The 20,147-nt window shown below is 36.6% G+C and overlaps 1 protein-coding gene across 11 annotated transcripts in view; it reads left to right on the top strand.

Annotated features, from left to right (window-relative positions):
* The window catches only part of LOC131027240 (serine/threonine protein phosphatase 2A 55 kDa regulatory subunit B beta isoform), a 75,571-nt gene extending 57,053 nt beyond the window's left edge, over window positions 1–18,518 (top strand). For 5 of the 11 annotated variants that reach the window (XM_057957253.1, XM_057957251.1, XM_057957249.1 and 2 more), the window contains 3 exons: window positions 16,858–16,935; window positions 17,461–17,534; window positions 17,705–18,518. In XM_057957253.1, the coding sequence (XP_057813236.1) occupies window positions 16,858–16,935; window positions 17,461–17,534; window positions 17,705–17,841 (289 nt within the window). In that variant the 3' untranslated portion in view covers window positions 17,842–18,518. Of the gene's footprint in view, window positions 1–16,822; window positions 16,936–17,460; window positions 17,535–17,704 lie in introns of all 11 variants that reach the window. The other 6 variants (XM_057957255.1, XM_057957254.1, XM_057957252.1 and 3 more) reach the window with 3 other exon arrangements.
* The last annotated feature ends 1,629 nt before the right edge of the window (window positions 18,519–20,147 follow it).

Raw genomic sequence — 20,147 nt, 5'->3', positions numbered from 1 at the left:
GTTGATGTAAAGAAGCTCATACAAAGACATGAAAATAACATGAAATCATACCAATCCCCAAGGGAGAGATATTGCCACAAGATCTCCTATTACTCTTCAATGTCTTCAAGGCTCCTAATTGATGATGAATGCTTGACAAATGCTTGATGAATGTTGTTGAAGACTCCACATAGGCTTCTCTTTCACTACATAGAAGGCTCATTGTGCTCCAAAAACTTGCTCCTAGATTCTTATAAAGATCCCTCCATCCCTTCAAATGAAGAAAGAGAGCTCTTATGTATGAAACCCTAGATCTTAATTTCAACTTAATTTTGCTTTTAGGCCGACCTAGGAATTGAATTTCCTGCCAATCTTTTGGGGTTAAGCATTATAATATCATAGAATTGCGCTCCCGAAATTTCAGGAAAAAAGCCGAGGACCGTGGTGGGAGCGCACATGGTCTGACCAATTTTTCACCAAATTTTTCAGGGCCGATAGATATGATGATATTAGAGAGAATCCCAAAGTTATAGCTGATTTCAAGGTGTTTTGATATGCAAAATCGGGCCTTAAAGGTCGAAATAGGACATAATTAGGGTTTATGATTAAATGATTTATTGGAGGAATAAAAAGGGGCACACTTAGGGTAAAGGGCCCAATTTTATGATGTATGAAGTGATGAAATATGACTTTAGATTTAATTAAATTAAGTATTTAAATCAAGGGAAATAATAATGCAAGATGCAAACACACTAAGGCGGGTGCTAACCTAAGTGTGAAATTGTACCACCCTAGCAAGGGTGTACAATTTACAACACTACAAAACACTACATTGAAACACTCAAGATTACATCCACAAATGTTGATCTAAAGTTCATTGACCTATACAACAAGCTTCTGTAGCAAGATAGATGGAAACAACAGTTTGGGAGTAGCAGCGAATCATCCACTGCAAAACAAGTGTTTACTGCCAAAGCCAAGGATAAAGGCAAAGCCAAAGGCAAGACCTTTCAGTGAAAAGGACTGAGCAAACCTAAGAACAACTCCAAGAAGGTTTTCACGCCACTATTGTGGTAAGCTGTCACATGAACAAATGGTGCAAAAAACGGTTGGTTGATGAGCAATCCAACCAAGAAGAATCTCGACAAATCTCGACTCTCAGCAGAAGGCCCATGTTGTAGAGTACATTGAGTAGGAGTTTTCTTTTTATGCATTTATGGCCAAAAGACTAGCAAACCTCTGCCTGGTACATTGATTCCAGAGCTTCTCGACATTTCACACATAGAAGAGATTGGTTTACGTAGTACACGGTTTGCTATGATTTAGTGATCTTTGGAGGAGGTAAAGAGTATACAGTTGTCAATAAGGGCAATGTTCAGATTATATTTGGTGGGAGAAATCTCATATTTCTTAATGTATGCTATGTTCCGGGCATGGAGCTAAATTTTGCGTTCTGTTAGTTAGATGGTGTGACACTATCTGAATTTGGATGTTGTCTTTAGTGCACACAAGTGCCACATTGTTGATAAGGAGTCCAAGAAGACAATTGTTGTTGGCCTCGAAGATCATTGATTATATAGGCTGATTGATGTTGGAGAGTGTTAGGAAATTGCAATGGCTGCGAATAGTTCTTCCATTTGCATTCTTTGGCTTCAACGGTATGGGCATCTCAACCTATCATATCTCTCTCAATAGGCTTGAGAGAATCTAGTAGAAGGCTTACCTGAGATTTAGTAGCAGACACATGGTGTGTGTGGAGCTTGCCAAGCAGGAAAGTAGCATTGAACTCCATTCTCAGATGGACAAGCTTGGAGAGCATCCAAGGTATTCCAGTTGGTTCATGTAGATGTTTGTGGACTAATGAATACGACATCAGCCACTGGTGCTAGGTAGTTTCTTTTGTTTGTTGACAATTTTAGTAGAAAAATGTGGGTGTTTTTTCGCAAAGCAAAATTAGACGTGTTTAATGAATTTCAGAAGTTTAAAACATTAGTTGAAAAAGAGTCGGGACATAAAATCATAACTCTTAGGTCAGATAATGGGGGTGAATTTTGTTCCATTGAATTCACGAACTTCTATACTAAACACAGTATCAAGCGTCAACTCACCACACCTATACCCCTCAACATAATGGTGTTGTTGAGTGGAGGAACCGAACCATAACAGAGAAAACAAGAATGTGACTAATAAACAAGAATGCGACTAATAAATTTTGGTCTAGAGCAGTGTATGCTAGAAAACAAGAATGTGACTAATAAATTTTGGGCTAAAGCAATGTATACTGGAGTATACCTTTTGAATGTCTCCCACAAAAGTTGTTAAGAAGATGACTCCTAAGGAAGCTTGGTCTAGTAGGAAACCAAAAAGAAGCCACCTCAGGGTTTTTGGTTCAATTGCATATACTTGGATTCTAGATGTCAAGAGAACTAAGTTGGATTCCAAAAGTTAGAAATTGATTCGTACAGGCTACAATGGCAATCATAAGGCCTATCGACTGATTGATGTGTGTTGTGACGTTTTCACACATCGTCCCATTGCAAATGGGGACCCCCACTTTTTGCTTTGCTTTAGTGTTTTGCTTGGTAGTAGTTTCTTAGTTAACCTTTACTTATGAGTGGAGGTTGGTTCGTCTAGTCCAAGATGAGGAGTTGAGGTTAGGTTGCAAGAAGTTGTCAAGTTGCAAGGAAAGATGTTAATTTATTAGGGTTCCCCATGGTCAGTGTGTCTAGATGAGATCAAGTAACCCAACGATCATTGAAAGCTTAATAGGCAAGATTGTATAGGTGAGCATGCCATTTGACATTTTGTGCAAACCAGGCTAGATGTTGCGCCCTAAGAAGTTTGACCTCAAGTTTACAAAATTGCCTTACAATGATGAAAGACATCCAAATGATGAAGAGTGAAGGCGATGAACTAATGAAGGCATGAAACGAAAATTTTGACTAAGTCATGATTTTGCCCTAGTCATGGTCTTTGATAGTGGTTTGCTCACCACGAGCAATTTGTGCGAATGAATCCTCATTTTGCACCCTACTTCGAAATTTGTGCAAATGGACCCTAGAAATGTGCCCATGCTATAGAGGCAAGAATTATAAGATAACTTAGGGCAATGTTAGGTAAGTGATCAAGATTGATAAATCAGGGTGTGAAAGCGAAATTTGATTAAGTCCAATTTTTGCTCAAGTTGTGGTCTTGATATTAGCTTGCTCACCAGGAGATAATTTGTTCAGATGACCCATGAAAAGGTGCCGAAGCAAGATAATTTGTGCAAATGAGCCATGAAAAGTCGCCTAAGCAAGATAAGTTGTGCAAATAACCCTAGAAAATGCGCCTCCCCTTGACAAGTTTGTACAAACACATGTTGAATTTGTGCCCTCCATTTGTGCAAATGGAGCATGAAAGTGCACCCTAGCTATAAATTTTATACAAATAAATGCCTAAAATGTGCCCTAGCAAGGTAGTTTGTACAAATACATGGCAAAAATCCACCCTAGCAAGAAGCATTTGTGCAATTCAACATTGTTTTTGTGCCCTCCCATGAGCAATTTGTGCAAATCAACATTGGAAAATGTGCCCCCCTTTGTGCAATTAGAGGTGAAAAATCTGCCCAAGCAACTAGGGCAAGCTTAAGGTCAAACGTCTAGGCCTAAAATGCAACCAAGAGGCCCTAATTTGAGATGTGTGGTGAGAGTGGATAGGTCAAGACTTAAGGTGAAACGTGTGGGCCTAAAGCGCAACATGGGGCTAAGAGACATCAAAAGAGAATGTGTTGATGATAGGTCTTGATTGTAACAAAGGAGTGTAGACTTAAGCATGGAACATATGCCCTCAAATATAGGTCTAAACTTAAGGTGATCTTAAAATGCCTAATGTGTTGATTTTTTTGCCTAACGTATGCAAATAGCTAGAGTAGAGTAGGAGAAAAGGAGACTGTTGCCAAGACTTTGTTGCAAGAAACATATCATTTTCATTGAAAATATGGTGAATTTTATGGGTTGATTCAAAATTTGCATGGTCTCTACTTCTCATCTATTTTCATGTTTATTAGATGAATGAAAGCTATTGTGGATGATTAGTGGTGGAGTTCGTATGTTCATACTACTAGTATTTTGCTAATTTTAAAATGCCTTGCATGGTTAATTGAACTCTCTACATGAGCTCAACTTCGATTGCTACTCACTCATTGATATGCATTACTTTGATGGTGTCTATACTGTTGGTAGTAATTTGAACATCATTTTGCTCTCCTTAGAAGATCACACCAACTTTGCCTAGTTGTTCCTTGCATGGCGAAGCAAAGCATGGTTGAATTTCACTAAGTCATTCATAGTCTCTTACATTCTTAGGATTAGATTAGCTTTCTCAACACTTTATTCTTTTGCTCATTTTTTAAATTCAAGTAAATTTTCACTTTACAGCAACATTCAAACATTTAAGTATCCACTTAAGTCCCCCTTGTGATTCTAGCAAATCACATCACAATCACTGAGTTTATCCATGTATAAAGTCAAGACCTGACTATTAATGTTTAGCATCCGAGAGGTCTTTGTTCAAGAGAGGATAAGATACTTAGTATTTTATATTGTGTTTAAAGGTGTCATAAAAACACATCAACAATGTGGACACTGATCGTGTCACATTCAATAGAGATCTTGTTTTTGATGAAGATGGTTGGCCCTTTTAGCTCATTTCTCCCATCCAACGTCCTAAAGATCAGCTTCTATAGAGAACAAATATAGGTGTCAGGCTTCCATTAGGCTTATAGAGAAACTAAAGTTGTGGGATCTCCTAGTCAAGACATTGTTTCACCAGAATTCCCTTAGGATAACTTGGATCAGTATCCAGATGAATTTATTCCAAGCAGCCCAAGTCATGTTGATACACTTGATTTGGAAGTAGATGGTTTTGCTCTCTATCCTAAATGGTGGGAAAATTTTATTGGTGATGTTCGAGATGATGAGCTTGTTGAGGGTAGATCTTCTAGAGGCAAGAGCAAGAAGAAGAACACAATTGACTTTTCTCTTATGGCCAATATTTAGAGTGTTTATGAGACCCAAACTTATTCATAGGCAAAAGGTAAACCTAAATGGGAAAAAAGCTATGGAAGGTCATAGTCTTCAAAATAATAACACTTGGGTTCAATAGGTCTTCCATTAGGGAAGAAACCCATTGGTTGCAAATGGGTCTATAAAGTAAAGTACAGAGCTGATGGAAACTTGATAAATACAAAGCTCGGTTGGTAGCGAAAGGCTTCTCATAGAAAGGAGTTGACTATGAGGAAACCTTTGCTCCTGCAACAAAGATGGGCACCATCCAACTAGTTCTAGCCATTGCAAGATAGTCTGGCTGGAAAGTCCATCAAATAGACATGAAGAGTGCCTTCCTAAATGGTGATTTGGAGGAAGAGGTCTACGTGACGCAGCCTCAATGTTTCAAGGTTGAAGGAAAAGAGCATTAGGTATGCAAATTGGTGAAGGCTCTTTATGGCCTCAAACAAGCCCCTAGGGCATGGTACATCAAGATTGATCGATACTTGATTGAACAAGGCTTTTAGAGAAGTCCTTATCCCAACTTGTATGTCAAGAGTTCTAGTAATGACACCATTTTTCTTGTCATCTATTTAGATGATATCATCATTATTGGTAGTGGAGAACACTTGCTTGAGCAAATCAAACATAACTTGTGTTAGGCATTTGATATGATAGATTTGGGACTTCTGCATTATTGTCTCAGTGTAGAGGTTTGACAAATAAGTGGCAGCATTTTCATCTCTAAATCAAAGTATGCCTGGAGTTTGCTAGATAAGTTCAGAATGCAAGAATGCAAATCTTCATCTACACCAATGAAGGAAGGGCTAAAACTATCAACTAAATCAGGTTCACATGTGGTGAATGAGTGGGCATTCAGGCAACTAGTTGGCAGTTTCATCTATCTTACAACCATTAGATCTGATCGTAGTTATGATGTGAGCTACATATCTCGTTTCATGATAGCCCCTAAAGCAGAACATTGGGTTGCAGCAAAACATGTACTCAACATGTGGAAGGGACACTTGACTTTGGCATTTTGTACAACAAAAGCAAACATCTTCAATTGATTGGTTTTACAGACTCGGATTGGGTAGGTTCTTTTGATGTCAGGAAGTCTACTTCTCGGTATGTCTTCAGTCTTGGGATGGGTGCAGTCACATGACCAGTAAGAAGTAGCATGCAATAGCTCTTTCCTCTATAGAAGAATAGTATCAGGGAATTGTTAAATCTGCATGTGAGGCAGTATGGCTACGAATGATGCTTTTGACATGAAAATGTCTCGAGCAGGGCCTTTAACCTTGTTTTGTGACAATCAAGGGGTGCTGAAACTTGCCAAGAATCCAGTCTTCCATGAGAAAACCAAACACGCAGTGCTTCATTATCACTTCATCTGATAGCTTTTTGAAGATGGAAATGTGCTCTTGTGGTATGTTCGAATTGCGGACTAGACTGCAAACATTCTCACCAAATCTTTGAGCCTGAACAAGTTTGTAAAATTTAGGGGGCAACTTGGTGTAGCTAATAGGATGACAATTAAGGGAGGTAATTAAAGTATTATTAGTAATTATATAATAGTCATTATTGTAATGTTTGTTAGTTTATTAGTTACTTTCTATTTTTGCATTTTGTTCAAGATTGTTTCCTTTAGAAACATTGCCTTGTAATTGCCTATATGTAAACTTTCGTCTTCATAATTAATTATACAATTACCATTTTAAAAACTTCATTTTATAACCATATACAATTTTTTAACAATTTATCATCCAAATTATAGTTACAAGACTCGGACTTGACCTAGATTCAGCCAACTAATTTTTGACTTGGACTTGGACCCAGAGTTGATGCCTAGACTTGATAAATTGAAAAACCACGATATATAGATATTTTTAAGGTTTTAAAACTTGTATTATGCATCCTTTAATAAATAAACTTTAAAGACACAATAAACTAATCAAATGGAAGCTACTTCGATCATATACACTGGGCCCCTACTATTCTATTGTTGCGGGGAACCGGATTAGATTAGTTGTGACAATTTTCTTCTCGCCCCGTAGGGGCCCTTAGAATAGTAGGCTAATCGCTAGAACTAGAACTACCTTAGAATAGTAGGGCCCCTCAATGCCTATTATTGTACTATCTTCGTTGATTCTATACGTAACAGGCCTAGCCTACTATAGTTGTTCGGATTATTCCCAGCTATAGTTCCCACCCACCCATGTTACGTATAGAATCTATTCCCCTCGACATTCTATGGGCTAGATTTGATTAGCAACTAAACTCTATTTCTGACCATAGCCTATTGCCATGGTAGGGTAGGTAGCGGAGCTAGACAATGATGTTTTAAAGGGCTCAACTCAAGGTGAACCCGTAATCTTCATGAAATGAAGGATTCCAGCCAGACAATGATGTTTTAAAGGGCTCAACTCAAGGTGAACCCGTAATCTTCATGAAATGAAGGATTCCAGGGAATCCTTCATTTCATGAAGATTACGGGTTCACCTTGAGTTGAGCCCTTTAAAACATCATTGTCTGGCTCCGCTACCTACCCTACCATGGCAATAGGCTATGGTCAGAAATAGAGTTTAGTTATCCTTCATTTCATGAAGATTACGGGTTCACCTTGAGTTGAGCCCTTTAAAACATCATTGTCTGGCTCCGCTACCTACCCTACCATGGCAATAGGCTATGGTCAGAAATAGAGTTTAGTTGCTAATCAAATCTAGCCCATAGAATGTCGAGGGGAATAGATTCTATACGTAACATGGGTGGGTGGGAACTATAGCTGGGAATAATCCGAACAACTATAGTAGGCTAGGCTTGTTACGTATAGAATCAACGAAGATAGTACAATAATAGGCTTTGAGGGGCCCTACTATTCTAAGGTAGTTCTAGTTCTAGCGATTAGCCTACTATTCTAAGGGCCCCTACGGGGCGAGAAGAAAGTTGTCACAACTAATCTAATCCAGTTCCCCGCAAAAGTAAAAATCAATCACGAGTATAAAAAAAAGTGGATTTTAGTTAAAGGGAACAACATTTTTATATCTAAAATTATTGTTCAAGTGTTTAAGGTGTACAAAACTTGTGGATTATGATATCCTTAGCATCAAAAAATAAAATCACAATATGGAGTCATGAACTATGGTAGAGAGGAGCTTGTATCCCTTAGCCCAACATTATTGGCTCAATGTGGTGTCACGTGATTGTATATTAGACAAGTTTGCAATTGCTGCTTAGGCCTTAGGAGCATTAATTAGGATAGGGTTTGACTTAGCAAACTAGAAGTATAAATGGAATTTATTTACTAGGATCTTAATTGGGAAAAAGTAATAAAAAAATGTTGCTCTTTCATCCAAGGCCCTAAAAGACTTAGAATAGTGTTTGACTTAGCATACTAGAAGAATAAATGGAATTTAATTACTAGGATCTTAATTGGGAAAAAGTAAGAAAAAAATTTTGCTCTTTAATCCAACATGGCCCCAGAAGATTTTCATTTTTTTGTATTTTAAAACTAGAGTTAGGGATTTGGGAGTCAAGGAGTAGCGCATCTTTTGGGGCTCTAGGAGCAACACCCTTGTGAGGTTCTAAGAACAATGCCTCTAGCATGATTGAGGTGCAATACTCGTTATGGGGTTTGGGGTAGTGCCTCAAGTGTGCTCTTAATTGTGATATAAGTTGAAGGGTAGAAATACTGCCACCACGCCCAAATCAAGACCACCCTAACCATCACGGTGCATACCTGTTGTGACCTATTTCACACATCGCCCCATTGCAAATGTGGACCCCCTTTTTTTTTGCTTTTTAGGTTTCTGTTTTGGCGTTGTGTCTGCTAATCACCAGTCTTTTTACAATGAGAGTTTAGAGTTAGTTTTGAGGTCATCCGGGCTAGATTGAGAATTTATGCTCAAAATTGAATTTGAACGCTGCCAAAGTGTTCAGAAGGTCTGAAGGACGAAAATCGCAATTGCTTTGAGTCATTTCTGACAACCTGCTATTTTTAGAAATTTTTGTTTTTTTTTGCTTTTTTTTTGTTTTTTTAAAACTGGCATCTGGGTTTTGTTCTTTGAGCTATTTTATTACTACCCATTTTGTCGAAATTTGAAAATCTCGCCTCTAGATATAAAAAGCAGGGCTTCGAAAATTTTGCTTTTTTTTGAAATTAGGGTTTTATTCTTTAGGTCATTTTGATCCTACCCATGTCTTCAGATTCAAATTTTTTTCCTTCTAAGTGTAAAAAGCAAGGGTTTGAAAATTTTCCTTTTTTCTGAGATTAGGGTTTTGATCCCCATGCCGAATTATTCCTACCCATGTTCTCAGATTTAAAAAATGATGTCTCCAAGTACAAAAAGCAAAATGGAAATCCAGATTAGGGTTTTTGTCCAGATGAACCAGCAAGGTATGAACATGGCATGAACACTGTTGACCAAGTCAAAAGAAGGCAAGTGGAATGGCACATCGAAAATTTCGTCCTGGTTGAAGAAATAAAAATGGCAGACAAGTTCAACAAGGTTCAAGGGTAGAATGGCATCCGATCAGTTAAAATGTGGAAGAAATTTGAGCGGGATCAATTAAAAATTGTCCAAGAAAAATTCTCCGACAAATATTAAATTCCTACTGAGGGTTAACTAACTCATGGCAAAGGTTACTTAACTCCTGCCTAAGGTTAAGCTTATTCATGCACCAAAAATGTTTGACAATTTTTAAAGTGCACCTCATGTCCAAGCAAGAAATTCTTTCCAAGTCCACTTTAAAAACATGGCACAAGCAAGAAATTCTTTCCGAGTCCACTTTAAAAACATGGCATAAGGAAGATGTGCAAAATTCGTCAAAGCTTGAGAAAGAATGTAGGGCCCACTTGGAGATGGCATAGAATAAAAATGATATAAAAGATGACTTGGCAATAAAAGATGATATGGCATTCCAAGAGAATTAAAAATGGCAAGTAAGATGACTTGGCAATTGAAGTCACATAATAATATAATAAAATAAATAAATAAATAAAAATAACAAATAAGAAAGAAAACAACAAAAATAAAAATAAAAATTGTGGCATGCCTTCCTCAAATTCGAATTTCCAGAAGGAGATTTAAAACAAATAAAACTTTCTAAAACATGATGGAAGCTTCTAAGGATAAAGTCCAACTTCTTAGAGGGAGGATAAAGCAATAAAACTTTCTAATTTTTGAGAATCTTCCAAGCTTCCTTCTAGAAGAAGGCAAAGGGTTTCAATTTTCTAAAGGTAGAATAAAACACAAAGCTTCTAGAAATTGCTAAGAAGCTATAAAGACATGATGCCCATTCATTAATACTTTGTTTTCCAAGAAGAAGTTTGTATAGCAAAGAAGGAAGCATCAAAACTCTGTCAAAATTCGCCAAAGTTGAGAGAAGCTATTAGCTTCAATGCATGATCAGATTATCCAACTTCAAAATCTGCCATGTCTACAGGTTTGGAAATCAAAGTGAACAGCTCTCAGGCATAAAGATTATTAGATTCATGCCAAAATCTGATCATATTATCAGATTACCTTTGCAGAAGTAAAATAAATTCAAGGGTTTGAAGAAAAAAAATTCAAATTCTTCAGAGGAAGCAGCTCCAAAATCCAACTAGATTATCAAATTTTCAGAAGAATTTGGATGAGAAATAAAGCAAAATCAAGGGCTTGGATAAAATAAGTTCGATATTCTCCTTAAATTCGCCATTGATAACAGTTTGAAGGAGAAAATTCCGCCTTGAACATCTCCAAAAGGAAGAATAAAGCAGGTCCAAGGGTTTGAAAGGGACATTCAAAAGGTTCAAGTTCGCCATCACCAAGGTTTGCTGATAAAATTCTGAGTTCACCATTGATCATCCTTGAATCTACCTTGGGAAAAGAATTCAAATCTGCACATAGATTGCTTAGAAATCTTTCAAATTTGCCAAAAAATAAAATTCATCCAAGATCGTCCAAGATAGCAAATTGGAAGTGGACTTGCCCGAGGAAGAATAAATTCTGCCCTGTCAAAAAAAAAAGTAATCTAAATTCACATTGTCAAACTGCTGCTATCATGGTCAACAAGGAAGTTTTAATCATTTCCAAACCCTCCTTGGAAGAGGAAGATTTTTTATATCCGATATACATGTGATAACTTTCCAAGTTTGAAGTCCAAAGATGTGGAAAGTCCTCCCTTTCATATCCAAGGAAGAAAGTCATCCAAAATTTGTTGAGGAATAAGACATGTCTAAGATTTTGTCCGAAAAAACTAAGCACAAAATTTGAGCAAATAAAAAAATTGTCCAAGGATATGTGAACTTCGCCTTGCCAAGAGGAAAGCCTTCGAGCATGCCAAACAATCCAAAGTATGAAATTTTTCTTCCCAAGAACAAGATGGCCTGACAAATTGGAAGACAATTTGTCCGATCATACTTCCGAAGCCTGCCAAGATGACATGACAAAGAGCAAGACAAATTGTCTGATTATAATTCCGAAATGTGCCAAAGACAAGAGGACATGTGACTGTCTGAACTTTTCCGATCCATAAAAAATGAAGGATGATTGTCCAAGAATATTCCAAGTCCGAGGACAAGCCAATTGACATGAAGCATGCCAAGACATAAAGACTGATACAAATTTGTTCCAAGACACAAACCTTAATATGTCAGACACATTCACGTTCCTGGTTTAAGACAACCTAAGAGGGAGAAAACACAAATTGCCACATTCACAGTCAAGACATAAGATAGGACTGAAAATTGTCCAAGCAAGTTGATCAAACTCAGACACGAATTTTTCCAAGGCATAAATGAAATATGTGAAGATGTCGGATTAGGGACCTCAAATTTGATCCATTAGAAAAGAAGACCATCAAGCAGACATGCGATGAGGAAAGACTAATTTTGACAAATTCACATGAAATCAGACCAACAATCGAGCAGGAAAATAAATTTGACAAGCACATGAAATCAAGGGTCAATCAAATGAATGGGTGGATAAAGGTTTGATACATGAAAAATGGCTTAGTGTGGAATTTCGCACAACCAAAAGAATCAAATTTTGACTGAATGTTGGAGAGGAAACAAGAAGAAAGAAGAAGAACAAAGAAGAAAATAAAGAGGAGATGAATCAAATTCTTCTCCAAATTCAAGGCACTTGAAAGAGTCTTTGGGCATCAAGAAAGAAAAGTCTTTAGACTCTGCGAAAGTATGGAAAGAAATTCCAAATTTCTTGAAGGATTTCATTTCTGAAGAGTCAAAGACAAGCTCCCACGTGCAACATAAATTGGCGGCAAGAAGAGTATTCCAGACAAATTTCCATACTTAGGCAAATTTTTCGACACAAATTGGGGAATTCAAGTCAACATGTCCAGGTTCATTGAACACACTACCTCTCAGCAAAAGAAGGGAGTGTAATTCTAAAAGATAGCATCTTGTGCCACTTGTCTCTCATTCGACGGATATTTGATCTATTTTGGGAAACCCTAATTAGGGTTAGGTTGTTTTAATCTCGGCCGTTGATTAGAAATCAATCCTGGCCATTTAATTGTAATTGGGGAGCCATTAAATTGAACTCACCCCTCATTTGTCAATCATGGGAGCATGTTGTAAAACATGTTGAGATAAACAATTGTTGCATACAATCGCCAAAGTAATAAGTAATGCATTGTTCGAATTGATGGTGATTACCTGTTTTATTTTGGAGTTGGCATGGTTCTTATCCCTAATCATAGTTTAGATTTTATTTCATGTATGTAAGAAGAATGAAGGATTTGATAGTTTAGATTGGTGAAACTTTTTGCTCATACTTTTGTTGGATGGATGATTTTCATTCGATATGTAAAGTTAGCCTGAGCTTTTGATGTGGATGCTTAACTTCTACTTTGAGTAATATTGTTCAATTGTTGGTGTTATTCGTAAGTGTGAAAATCTTGAGCACAACCTTAGAAGATTGCACATGCTTTGCGTAGTTGTCCTAAGTGTGGCGAAATAAAGTGTTGTTATTAGTTTCACCCAGTCTTTACCGTCTCCTAAATTCTTAGGAATAGATTAGAATTTCTAAACCATATCTTCTTTTCAGTTTTCTTGAAGTCCACAATCCAAAACCCACAAATGATAAACCTCCATTGTGAATTGAACGAGCCAAGCGTAAGTCCCTTTGTGTATTACCAGCATATCACAACGCCCATTGAGCTTATCCACACGTCAAGACCTGGCCAAAGAAACCTTGGAATCGCCATATAGTCTTCTTGCAACCTTAGCATAAGTGGTGGTTTTTCAAGAGAGGATAGAGTATCCTTGGGTATTTTATTCTAATGTTCGGTATATGATAAAACGTACACCAACAATACCATTTTTCATTTTTTTTTCACTTTTAACCATCATCCTAAGTTCTCCAAACCCTTGAAAAAACACTTGACTTTCCTTATTTTATGATTAAGAATTTTCAAATTAATTTTTTTTTCTAGTTTTCATAGATTTGTCAAGTACTCGGATCTTGATTCCTTGGGCCTTGTTTTGACTTGTTGGCTTCAAGACTTTGTTGAGTTTGGGCAAGTCTTGTAACATTGGTCTAGATTGAAAAAGAAACCGACATAACCATTGGTATCAATTTTCTGATTTAGCCATATAGGAATGAACATCGAAAATAAAATATCAAAATTAATCCCAAAAGAGTTAAAGATGAAATAAAAACAACCTTTCAACAATTCTAACCATAGTTGAAAAACTCAGTCTTGACAATAACTAGGCAAACCCAATAAAAATAAAAAACTCATGATTTATTTGTTGACTCATGAGTTTTACAAGGAAAAATCACTGCAAATTATACAAATACTCGTCAGTGAATTATTGGGTGAGTAAGTCGCTCGGTCATTTAGCTAACAAGTACTCATGAGTTTGTCATCGATTTCAAATTGTTAAATTGTCATTAAGTATTGAACATTTAAAATAAAAACTCAAAATGCAATTTCCAATAGAGTCAAAGTTGAAGGGCCATGGTGTACTAGAAGGCTTGAGGACTTGATGAATGTGTTGAACTTGAACAGTTGATCAATTAAGACTTGGCATTTGCTCTTCCTCTTGCTAATGCTTTCTATTGCAACTTTGCTTGCTCGCACCCTTGTTATACATTTGTTGCACTCGCAGCCTTGTTCTATGCTTTCCCAAGCTTTGATAGTGATTTGGAGTGAGAGTAAGTTTTATTTATTATTATTTTTGAGTGTTCGGGGGTGTGGGTGGGTCTCATAAACTGTTAGGATTAGGTTTGGGGGCATGGACATCAAGAAAAATGTCTTTTAAGAAAACTTGTTTTGGCAAGTGTATAATGCCTGGGATGGCTAGACACTTCTGATGCATTCAAGGCTCTTAAACCAATTTTCTGTAAAGTTCTGGGGACATCTCTTGCCTAGCGGGGACATTTCCCTGCTGTCTTGTCAACTTGCAGATGTCTCTAGAAATGACATTTTTTTGGGGGTGGCTGGCAGATGTGTTATATGGAATTGTATTTTTCTCCCATACAAAGCTGTAATCTTACCAATTTTGAGGATTATTTGTGTGGTTTACTTTCATGGAGATGGAATACGAAGTATGGAATATTTTTTGATTGGCTGAGAGGCAGGGGCCTAGGAAGCACGGATGCAAAATGAAGGGGTTCATGCATGCATTCATTTTGGAATGTATACATGCATATAATGTGCACATCGACCACTAGCATACATTATGAACAGTTTAATTAGTAACATGGGTATTATGTGGTTTACCTCCATGAACAAGGTCAATAGGGTTTCCCTTGACCAGTAGGAGAGGACTAACTGATTTCCAAATCATTCCTCAATCTCCTGTCTCTATTAACCTCTAGTACTTCCCTCTCCAAGTACTCAATGTGAATTAGACTTGTAGTTCACTGGGAGATAGAGGATTGGAGAAGCTCTAATGGTTCTATTTTACAATGTGGAAACATGAATTCAGATTTGATTCAGTTGACTGATGACCGAATGATGAGGAAGTGGGATGGCCTTTTCATCTGGGTCAAGGCTTTTCAATTTATTGATATGTTGGGGAGTGGATATTGACCATCGAGTCTTGAGAATGAAGGAAATAGCTGGGCCAATGGTCTTTATGGTTGGTTGGTGGTAATGTTTGCGTACACTCCAGGAGATTTTGTTCATTTCTCCGATGGTTGTCTTTCCGTTTTGCTGTTCCTTATTTCTTGTTCGGCGATTAGCTGGAAGTATTACTGTCTCCGTCTCGTGTATGTGCTGGCAGTAGTTATTTCATCGTGGATTTCATCCGTTGAAGTTCTTTGGCTCTTTATGTATGTCGGTTGTGTAACTGACATCTTCTTTTGGTGTTTGGCCTTCCGTCTTTCTTCTTCGTGAGCCATATCAGGTCATGTCATGTGTTATATATATGCCGAGGGATGTGAAGTTTAAGGTGATTGATATTCTGATGTATATGATGATTATCGGTGAAAAGCTGAGGATTTTGCTGCTGCAACCTTGCATCATCTTCAGCTTCTGATATAATTATTTATGTTCAGCTGTGATCATCCGTGTGTGAAGATTTGATCTCTTATCATCTTCTTCAACTTTATTTGTAAGCAGTATTCTGGTAGTCTTCTTCTAATTTTCAGAATTATCAATCATTGTTAGATGATTGACTATTAAGTGTGAGAGTTCTATACTCAATTTGAGCATTCAATAAAATTCAACTTTGTGTGGCTGGGGTTTTCACCCTCAGGTGGAGGGTTTTCCCAGGATAAATTCTGCGTATCTTGTTTTTGTGAGATTTTCTAAGTTTCAGATTTCTGTGTCTTATGTTTCTGGTTCTAACATTAACAGTTGGATCAGGGAGTTGGGGTATATGAGGCTGAGGAGTGACCATAGCAGCTGCTTTCATCAGCAGACTTCGGGTCATTGTTGAGTGTTCTCAATTTGATATTTGCAAGCAAAAATACAAGTTTTTAAGTGCTGTTGGTTGAATCATGAAATCAAAATACCTGCAAAAAGGAAAGAACTTTGCATTTTTTAATTGTCATCCTCCCTAGATTTTTCTTTTTCATTTGTAGGAATTCTCAAAATGATTTACATCCAGTCCATTTCCTCACTAATGCTCTTATGAACTTCCAATTTTACTTATCTTATTATAAAAAAATGAGTAATTAAAGGATACGGGTAGATCCACAAAATTTCTTCTGAATGCGTCATCATCCTTGAAGCAAAGCTTTCATTTCCAAAGTCTCCAATTGAATTTTTAGTTTGTAGTTCTTCAATATTATCTGGTGACTTACAATGTAAATTTCTTCTCATCTAAGAAATGTGACACATGTCTGCCTTTGGAAACCTAATGAGCTAGTGGAAGTTATTGCAAATTATATAAATGAGAATATTATCAAGGCAGTAATTAGCCACATACGTTTTCTTGAACAACTGAGCATAGAGCAAAAGAATAAACTTAGGTACGTGCTGGCTATAAAGCTTAGGAATATTTAATAGCCTGATCATAATTTTTTTATTTTCACAAACTGCTATTATTTGTGTTAACTTTGTGTATATGCACATTATTTACCATTGTACAATGCATACAAAGACTCCTAGAATATGTTTCATGTAATCTCCATGTTAAATGGGACTATCTAATTGGTCATTTGGATTTCTATTATCTTCTATCAGCATGTACATCGGGTATTACATTTCTACACAATTTTTTGCACAGAATAGATATGTTCCAATTTACATTATTTCCAAGTATTATTTCTTTGCAGAGCTCTACTTGTTATTCTTTCCTGGAATCAATCATTTAAGATCTATTCACTCGAATTTCTGTTTTAAACATTCTTGAACAGAATACTAATAAGTGAATCTTTGACTACGGAAACAGCAATGCATTCCGTATTTTCAATCGTTTTGGTGGTAGTGATGAGGGAACCATCTTGGAAGCCAGTAAAAATCCCAACAGGTATGTAAATAGTTTTTTTAAATGTTTTTAAGATAATAACTGGTTCTTGTAAATGTTAATGATCTCCCAATAAATTCACGTTTTTGCAAGACTGGCCACTTTAATCTATAAAATTACCCTCTGGATGCTCTTTGGGAGCATGGAAACAAAGGCATCTTTGGTGGATGCGGATTTGTCATGTAATGCCACAAAAATTTTAAATGACACTAATTTGCAAAAAAAAAAATGATATTTCATGTCAATCATTTTGGGACAATATGTAGTATGATTATTGGATCCAAAATTTTCTGCTTTAATGACTACGAATTTCATCTGTATGTTATATATTGATTCTCACAATAACAACTTTTTTATTAAAGTGAAAACATATAGTTATGGTTTATTACATAAGCCTGTCAGTGTCATCTTGTATGTCCTAGTATATGGATAATGTGTCAGCATAATTTGGTTTAGGAGGTTTATGCTATACTATAAAATCTGTGATGTCTTTTTGTCTGTGGCATGTTTGCTTGGGATTTGTGTTAGAAGACGGCTCATTCCAACACCTCCAAAGCCTGGAAGGTCCCTTGCAAGTCTTACACGGGGGCGAACTGCGCGAGGTAACAATACACAAATTCTTTGTTTCCTTTCCTCTTGCTACTTCCTAGTATTCGATGCTTGCTAGGTTTTGAGGTTGTTCTTGGTTCCCTATATTTGGCATTTATCTTTCAGATTTCCGTCTGTACTAGTTGCCAATTGTTTCCTTACTTCTGCTGTTTCTTTGTATCAGTAAATGACAGCGCAGGGGGGGAAATAAATGGAGGGGCATATGATTCCACTTCAAAGTTACTCCATTTGGCATGGCATCCAACCACAAATGTCATTGCATGTGCTGCTTCAAATAGTTTATATATGTATTATGCCTAATTAAAACATCTCCATTGTAATCAACGGATAGGTGTTATTTTTTTCTCCACCATCAGTGGAGCAGTTTCAAGCTCAGCTATTATCAGACGAGCAACATATCCGTATTTATGCTCCTGAATTTGATTTGTGACTTGCTACAGCTTGTAGCATGCTTGGTCTGCTCTGTTCCTGTCTGTAGATGCCATGGAGGACCCCATTTATAAAAGGTTGTGCCAAAGCCTCTTCTTTTAGAATACATAGCAGATGTTAGGGGATCAAGTTTCATTGTTGATTCTTTTTAGCAGGGACACATTCCAAGCTGTTGTAGGTTAATTGAAGTGATCTGTGTTCCTCAACGGGTATGGTCATGTATTGTATAGTGTTATGCCAGGAGGCAACTAAAATTTGACTTGTTTGTTGTCATTCAAGGCACGCAAGTGTCATTTGGAATGTGGTACTAACCCCAGTGCATTGGGTCTTAATTGTCAGGCAGTTAACCAAATTAGGGCTCGTTGCTCTGCTTTGTTTGTAATTTTTATTTTTAACTGATGGTAAAAAGGGGCCAGCTGATTTCCCTGGTACATTTGAAGCAGATTTTAAGCACGTGCTGCAGCATCAAGCACAGATGTACCAATCATACATTTGTATTTTCTCCTTTTATAATTTTGAATAATGTTAAATGCTTCTGGTTTGCCTGATTTTTAATGTTTACTAAATACTTGTGTTTCAAAGTCAGTGCTTGCCTTTTCTATCAGTGTTTTTTGTGAGTTCTTATCTGCCATGAAATGTCACTTGCCTGAACAGATGATCACTGATGATCTTAATGGTAAGTGTTGAAGACATTTTCACAATTTTATTGTGTAATAGCAGCTAAACTTCAATATTAACATATGTTGTGAAAATTCTTGGAGTAATTTAATTAGCCACAGGTTAGAAACCATGTGAAGGTCTATTAATGCTACTGAACGTTCCCAGAAGCTATTGACAACATTTTGAGAAACAAAGTGATTTGGAGAAATGCGAGCTTGAAAATTGGAAATTGGGGTTTTTCTTGATTCCTATGACTGAAATGGTCATCAATAACATGCTTAATTGTTAGTTAACCATTGTGATGCATGTATGTTTTTGGTTTACATCTTGCTTTTTAACTTATTTTTCTGTTGACATGTCTTAATACTTTGAGTTGCTAATCGAATTTTTGTTATTGAAATCAACAGGGATTGTAGACGTTTCATGTAAAATAGACTCTGTTTTTTCTATACCAGTCCATTCACCAATGCACTTTCTTTTTAATTTGTTCAATATGTTAGAATTACTAGTTTATATGTAAATTCTATCAAAATGTCCAAGCATTTACCATAGTTGTCGATTCACTTTCTTTGACTGAACATTTTATCTGCAAATTAAAAAGAGATCCGATTGGGCTGATTGGTCCACAATTTAAGTTAGCTGTGGTAGAGCATTCATATCTGAAATCTATCAAAGCTATTCATCTTGAATAAACAACTCTGGAATAGACAAGATGCAGAATATTATTTGCGTTCTGAAGATAGAAGATGGTGTTGCTTGTTATTTTCTTCTTGTTTCATCTGAGTGCCTGATAGTGCAATGTGACTTTTACTATAAAAAGAATGAGTCATATAGGGGCCAAAACAAGGTTCCAGAATTTGAGTATTTAAGCGTTTAATAGGGCAATGTGATCTTTACCATAAAAGATAAATTGTTTTACAGCGGCCAAAATCTGGCTTTGGAAAATTTAAGCAATGGATGGTGAGAATTCATTTCAAGGTCTCCTTCAAAACCTAATGGGAAACAGGTTGCAGAATTTGAGCTTCCTTATTATATTCATTGCATCAGGTGGGACGCAATCTAGCCTCCACCATTATAACTCGGAAACCTACTGGTAAATATTAAATAATCAACCAGGTAGAGTCCGAAAACGATGTCACTTACGTTAAGAAAAACATTTATTGATTATTATTAGTCTCTCCCGAAATCACTAAGCCGATCTTGCTACTAATTCTGTTTGAAATATTTTATCTATTACTTTATTAAATTAAAGTTTTTGATCTAAGTTGTTTGCTTAGTACTTTCATATGTAATGTGGAGTTCTGATTTTAAGTAATTTTTATGCTTTCATTCACAACATGGATGGGCTTTTCACCCTTTTATTGCAATTAAAGTGGCACTCATGCCTCTAGGTAGAGTTTTACGAACGCTTACTAACACTCAATGGTAGATGTGAAAACCAAAGTTCAATATTTACTAACACTCAATAGTAGACGTGAACACCAAAGTTTAATGTTAAGTTATATCACGTATGCCTA

This window comes from Cryptomeria japonica, chromosome 4 (genome assembly GCF_030272615.1).
Source record: "Cryptomeria japonica chromosome 4, Sugi_1.0, whole genome shotgun sequence".
NCBI classification, from domain to species: Eukaryota; Viridiplantae; Streptophyta; class Pinopsida; order Cupressales; family Cupressaceae; genus Cryptomeria; species Cryptomeria japonica.
The sequence above is the reverse complement of the archived record's forward strand: the minus strand, read 5'-3'. Positions and strand labels throughout refer to the sequence as shown.